Below are 6665 nucleotides of genomic sequence, written 5' to 3'. Positions count from 1 at the left end.
TTCTAGTGATTTACTTCTTAGGTTTGTTCCTATTTTTTAGTGATTTTTTCAGTTGTAATTCAGCCTATGTAAAGGTTTCATTATTCATTCAATAAAGGAATTAGAATTCATATTATCAGAGTATTTCAAACCTCCATTTCCTCCTTTTATCCATCTGCTTAGTTTAACACCCCTAACCTCTTCGGGTCATCCCTTATCTTGATTCAGAGCTTTTGTATTTCCCTACACAGCACCCGTCATCATACAAGTTTGGCGTAGACACTTCATAGCCAGTTCCTTCAACTGATTCACCTAATTTTAACATAGCATAGACAAAGGACATTTCGAATTTCTTTTCAGTGGTTCGTACATCCCAAGTATATATCAACTGTAAGAGAAAGCAATAGATAATTGGTTCACTCCCCCTTAGCATTATGGGTTTAAGGTTTAGGGAAATTCCTATGTAAATGTTAGTGTGGTTAATTTTCTAGTAAAAGTTTACCCCCTTTACAAAAAGAAAAATTAATTATTTTCTTGTCATTTGTCATCAACACATAAATTATGTTAATCGCCTGGACTTTTTCCGATAGTCTCCTTCCCGTTCAATTACTAATAAGGAAAAAAATCTGTAATTTTATATAGTCAGTTTACCTTGGTGAAACTCTGTAAATTCATTTTGTTCTATTTTTCTTCAACATAAAATAAATAGATTTTTTTAGTTCTTACTTTTAGATTTAAAGAGATGTTATTATTCATAACACATGAAAAATTAATAATATGAATCTAAAAAATTGATATTGTCACCCTAAAGAGAATATTGATTTTCTTGCTCAAAGTTTCAATTAATTTTGTGTTTGTTATTTTGTTTTGGAGCCGACTCTTTGATCATCTGTGAGGTCGAGAATAGCAAAGAAGGTTATTAGATAGAAAACTAAAATCGATTGAAGTTAAAATTGAATTGATCGAAAAACCTAAAGACCTCCCTCTAAAATCCTTACAATTTGACCACCTCCCCATGGCATCAGACAGGTTCATACACAAGTACTAAGATTGATGTGTATAATTGTAATAAAAATCAGAGTTCTTTTTCTAATATAATTTTTAAAATTTCGTCGCAAATACTTGCATTTGAAATCTGGCACTTTTGTTGGTGAAGAAGCTTCTTCTTTTTCTTCTTATTTGCTTAATGATGTAAAGAATTTATGCATCCCTTGATCCATGGAATTATCTACATCATTGCCGACGCACTGAATGATCAAAATAGATCATGGCTTTAAGCGTGACCTCTGGTTTACATAATGGTTTATGTAACGTAGATTCTTATGCATTATTGAGTTCATATTTTATTCCTTTTAGTCAACTTTGATCTCCCTTATTTCTGGCCTTTGTGTCAATCTTTAATAAATGGCTAAAAAATAATAAGTATAAAAGAAAGGATGAGAACAATCTTGACCTATCTCATCCAGTTTGATTCTACCAAAACTGTTGATTAACAGGGAACCAGTGAATCAATAATATAAATATAATCAGTTTGTGGATAAAAATCAGAAGATTAAGATACAATTTTCAAACGCAAAATGCATGTAAAATTGATATGATGATCAGAGCAGATACATTTTATCATTCACTTGAGGAAAATTGCCCTCCATTACACCTATCGCATCAACTGAGAAAGTTTGTAAGTTTGCCAACAGAAAAATGCGGCAATCAGTTGATCATAAAACAGCTATATGGAAAAACTGGACCAAAGAATAACAATTATCCCCAAACCCATACATCCATAAAATTAGCTTATACCTCTGCTTCATTCAGATTGCATGGGAGCCACTTTTCCTTGAAATCTAGCTATGGCAATATCAGCTATCAAGTGCACCAAGTGCCTTCATATCCTCGAGGAATGCTGTGTACGAGTCATCTATACTCTGTGCCTTCGGAGCTGATGATGTGCTAGCTGATTCAGGCTTCACAATGGTAGTAGCTACAGGCTTGGTGGTCGATGTCATGATTAAGTGTGAAGGCTTTGGTCTTGCTTTTGGGGCAGTAATCTCCCTCCTTACTCGAACAGATGCAGGCACCTAAGACTCGTAATAGCTTAAATCAGGACTGTGATAACATTTATGCTGTCATTTTCTAGAGTTTTGGCAATATACCAACACAGCAAATTGGTCTTTAGGAAGAGCTAAGAACGTTCACAAAAATAGTATTTCTTTATCTGGTATAGTTTTCAAGATTAGAAAACAATGTTAGCTAGGATAAGTTATCAACTTAACATAAATGGCACAAAATATAGAAACAGTGCATACTTGACCATATTAGAGAAAAGATTCTTCAAAGTTCTAATCCTTACATGTAGGTTGTTGGCATAGACCTTAAAGATCATCTAAAAGGAAGCTACTAGCCAGAGGGGTAGGAGTGAAACTACTTAACCGTTTCAACATCCCAAATCTAAATAAATGGGAGCTCACTCAATGCTGATGCCCACATCATACCAAAAGGGACATGTTCCAAAAAAAATTATAAAAAAAAGAGAACATTTTAATCACCAAGCTACAGCAATGTGGCTCAATAAGCTCCAAAATTCTATATCTCATGCATCCATGAATATATATAAAATCATATTCATAGTCACAATAATTATAAACTAACATAATTCTAGCAATGTGCACTTACCATAGCCGTAAGCTCCGGCTGGTGCTGAGCCAGTGGCCGCTTAACAACAGTAGATGCAGCAGATTTAACATATGATGGTTTCTGTGGTAAGGGTGGTCGGTTTGCAAGATTATAATCATCCAGCGCGGCGGGTGGTGGACCAGGCGGAAGTGGTGGTCTCATCATTGGAGGAGGTCCAGGTGGAGGGCCTAAAGGTGGTTTTGGAATAAGTGGAACCATCATTCCTGGAGGAGCAGTTTGACTAGGAAGTCCACTGGCAGATAGTGCTGCCCGCATATCTGGAAGCGGCGGTGGAGGGAAACCTGGTATTCCAGGGGGTAATACATCTGGCTTTAAAGCTGGGACCATGGCAGGTCCAGGCACCGGAGGTTGTCTGGGAGGAGGTGGAGGTGGTGGAACCATTTTAGAAATTGCTGTATGGTTATTGGTATCAGCTTCTGACGGAGCACCTTCACCTTGATTAGTAGCCAATTTAGGGGGCATTCCAGGAGGAGGGGGAGGGAGTACAGTTGGCACCTAAGAAGGAGAGCAAGACAGACAAATTAACATTTTTCTAAGAAAATATTTCTAAAGAATTAGGAAACAATTTCACCGTTCTCAGCTTTTGACCAAGTGTAGATCTTTCTGTGTAAGAAGATCAATGCTGACAAGACATGCGCCTAGACCTTGCACCTTAGGGCTAAACTAAAAATGCGCTAGAGGCCATAGGGAAAAAAAATAAAAGACCTAATTGGAGATCTCCTAAATTTCTGTTCTTTTTAACTTTTTTCAATGGATGTACCTTTGTTAGTGAGAAAGGGCACAGTATCAAACTCTCTACTGCTCAATATTTGAGTATTCAACAACAGACATGGGACCTTGAGGAAATCATGTACATTGTCCAATCAAATATTTTGTATGTTTTGTAGATAAACTAAACTCTTCAGATCTTAAGATTACACAAACACTTAAACATACATATTGTTTATATGCTCAAGCCAGAAAGGCAGCATATCCAGAGAGGATGTTAGAAGAGCTTACCTGAGCCAGCTCCTTGGAGGTCGAGTCATCTGGCATGTTTCCACTAGTGCCAGGTGGAAGTGGCTGTGCAGACTGTGGAAGGGGAGGAGGTGGAGGTAGTGGAGGGCGAACTGCAACTTGCTCTTTAGGTGGGGGACCAGGAGGTGGTGGAGGCAAAGGAATACCCAAGTTTGCTGTGGCAGGCGTGGACGGCACAGGAGGTGGGGGTGGTAGAGGCAAAGATAAAGGCACAACCGTGCCATCCCCAGAGTTTGAACCAGCATCTGGCAAAGGAGGTGGAGGTGGTACAGCTAGAGGAACATCCTCTGACTCTGTCTGTGAGGATGATGCGGCAGCACTTGATGATGCAGCAGACAAGGGAATTCTAGGTCCTGAAGGCCCAAACAAAAGCAGACTAAAAGCATGAGTGAGAGAAAATAATAAGTAAAAAATGCAGGAGAGAGAACTATGTTTAAGCAGACAACAAATCAAAGAGGAAGTTGCTAGACCTATTGACGATTTGTACATGGGTGGCTTTCCAGGTGGTGGAGCCCCAGTGGGATTCAGAGTAGGGTGATAGTAAACAGAGTCCTGCAAAAAAAAAAACAGCAGCAGAGCAGCAAAGGAAAAGAATTAGGCTCCAAAGCAAATAGAGAGTCCATCAAAAAAATAATTGTACATGTTAGTCATCTGATTCAAATCTTACTTCAGGCTTAGGATGCTTTGCTCTCTCTTCCTCTTCTGCAGTTGTCCTTCTGCGAGGAGGCCCCAAGTGACTGCAGCAGAAGACAAACAATAGTAGGTAAATAAGAATTGGGAGATGATAAGAATGAAGCATTAACAAACATATTAAAACGATAATGTCTATTTACCTGAACATAACAGGGGTCTCACCCTTCTCCTTCATTTTGTCTTCGAATTCCTGACCAAGGGAGTAATGAAAACTGTAGTTATCTCATACAGACATGTAATTCTAATAAATGTCAGAAAAACCATAAATTATTACCTTCCTCTTCTTTAAGACAAGATTAAGTGTGTCTTCGAGTTGTCTCTTCTTGTGTTTTCTTGCTTTGTCTAATGCACCTTCAGCCTCTGCAGTAACTCAACAAAGTTATTGATCAGATTCTAAAATTAAAATCAGCAAAGAAATAATCAAATGTATTAGTAGAGAGAATAAGGTGAACAGAGGACACAACAAAATGAAGCAATAAACATTCAATAGGAATCACTGCTACATTGTACAAACCTACTTATAATACCTCTATGATACCCCCTGTCAACCTTTCTTCACATAAGAAAGAAAGAAGGAATTGGGAAAAGATAACTTATCTAGGTAGTTAATATCTATTTTTTCGTTAAGATCGCCATCTTACACTAGGAAAAAGTCAATTCATTTCCATCTTTATGCCGTATTTGATCAAACAAATACTTCACAGAAGGAAGACATATAGCCAAACATCCTAGTATTGACTTAAAAAAAATCAAATCATTGCTTAAAGGAAATACTGATTTTCTTCCATTTGTTTAGAAATTATTATGTTTCTCCCGCTAGTAAAAACTCAGCTAATGCCATGTTCAAGGAAATGTCCAAACACCACAAAAGATAATAACCAAAACCTACTCCAGATGAAGTAAAAATAAAGCAAAAAAAAACCAATCAGTAACGAAGGCTTGTTCAGTCCCTTCATTAAAAGTACAGTCCTAAATTTTTTACCACTATAGGTAAAAAAGGATAAAATCCAATGCTTTAAAATTTTGCAATTAAAGCATAACCACCACCATAAGCTCTACTCTTATTCGAGTTCAGTAAACAGAGATATTTACTCATTAATCAATCATGAAACATCTAAAAAGAACGACTTACTCATCACTTCTAACTTCTCAATCTGCTCCATGATTGCCTGAGGATCCTTCTTCAAAATCCCCACCTCCCTCACCTTCTTTCTTTCCTTCTTGTTCTGTTATAACATATAAAACACCAACCACGATTTAAACATTCAAATGTACGTGAATGCTAAAACCGAGACAAGACTTATATTTATAAATTATGCAATCCTCTACTATGTTTTTTTTTTCCAATTTTGAATAAATAAAATTCAACAGCTTATTTAAGGCGAATATTAAATTTAAAGAAAATAATTTCCCCAGGGTTCTTCGGAAATTCACCTTTTTTAAGTAAATATTAAAACAACCGAAAAAAAAATCAATTTAGATGACATCTTTTTTCCTTACCCTTTCAAACCGAAACAAAGAAAAAAAAGCCAACAGGAAGATCGAATTGAATCCGAAACAATTAAAACCAAGAATTGAGTATCATTGAAGTAAAAAAAAAAAGCAGAAAACCATGAAAAGAAACGGAAAGAAGTAGGATTGTACCCGTTTAAGTTCTTTCTTACGAAGCTCCTTACGGTAGGCATCCGTAGGGTTCATAACTTTGCCCCCTTTCGTCGTCTTCATCTTCTATTTCTCTTTGAAGCTCTGTCTTCTTCACAAATTTTCTTAAATCTTTTAGGGCTTCTTTCTCCTCCTGCTCGTTATTATTCCGATTTCAAATTAGGGGAAAGAAAATCGATCGGCCTACGATGTTTCGGATATACACATTATTTTTACTGTCAAAATTACGGTTTTCTCCTTATCTTACTGAAGCTTGGGTTGGGCTTAAACTTTTTCAATGGCCGGGCATTTTCATATTTACGCCTATCCTTCCTTCAGGCCCAAATAATTATTTTTTGGATTAAATATTAATTTGGCCCCTGAGCTATACCTCATCCAACAATATGATATCTCAAGATTTTTTTATCAATTTGGCACCTATACTATTTCGCCATCTCCCAAAGTTGTCCATTTCGTTACAGAATTATGACATGGCCAGACTGTGTTAGTGACACGTGTCTAAGTCTTAGAAATAGAAAAAGCATAAATGACATGAATTTTATACGTCAAATAAATGGAGGAATTTAAAAGAAATAATTGTGGCTTTTATTTTTTCAATTTCCTGTTAGAATATTCATTCAAAA

The 6665-nt window shown here is 36.6% G+C and overlaps 1 protein-coding gene across 1 annotated transcript; it reads right to left on the bottom strand.

Moving 5' to 3' along the window:
• Positions 1-1574: 1574 nt before the first annotated feature.
• LOC107953510 (protein EARLY FLOWERING 5) lies at positions 1575-6247 on the bottom strand. The gene is made up of 9 exons (XM_016888835.2): positions 6025-6247; positions 5513-5606; positions 4655-4740; positions 4521-4570; positions 4355-4424; positions 4158-4239; positions 3670-4040; positions 2650-3165; positions 1575-2054 (listed from the first exon to the last, which is right to left on the bottom strand). The coding sequence occupies exons 1-9, from the start codon at positions 6103-6105 to the stop codon at positions 1836-1838; spliced, it is 1569 nt and encodes a 522-aa protein (XP_016744324.1). The 5' UTR covers positions 6106-6247; the 3' UTR covers positions 1575-1835.
• Positions 6248-6665: the final 418 nt, after the last annotated feature.

The sequence above is a fragment of the Gossypium hirsutum genome, chromosome D07 (genome assembly GCF_007990345.1).
Source record: "Gossypium hirsutum isolate 1008001.06 chromosome D07, Gossypium_hirsutum_v2.1, whole genome shotgun sequence".
Classification (NCBI taxonomy): domain Eukaryota; kingdom Viridiplantae; phylum Streptophyta; class Magnoliopsida; order Malvales; family Malvaceae; genus Gossypium; species Gossypium hirsutum.
Note: the sequence above shows the minus strand (reverse complement) of the source record. Positions and strands in the feature narration are given on the sequence as shown.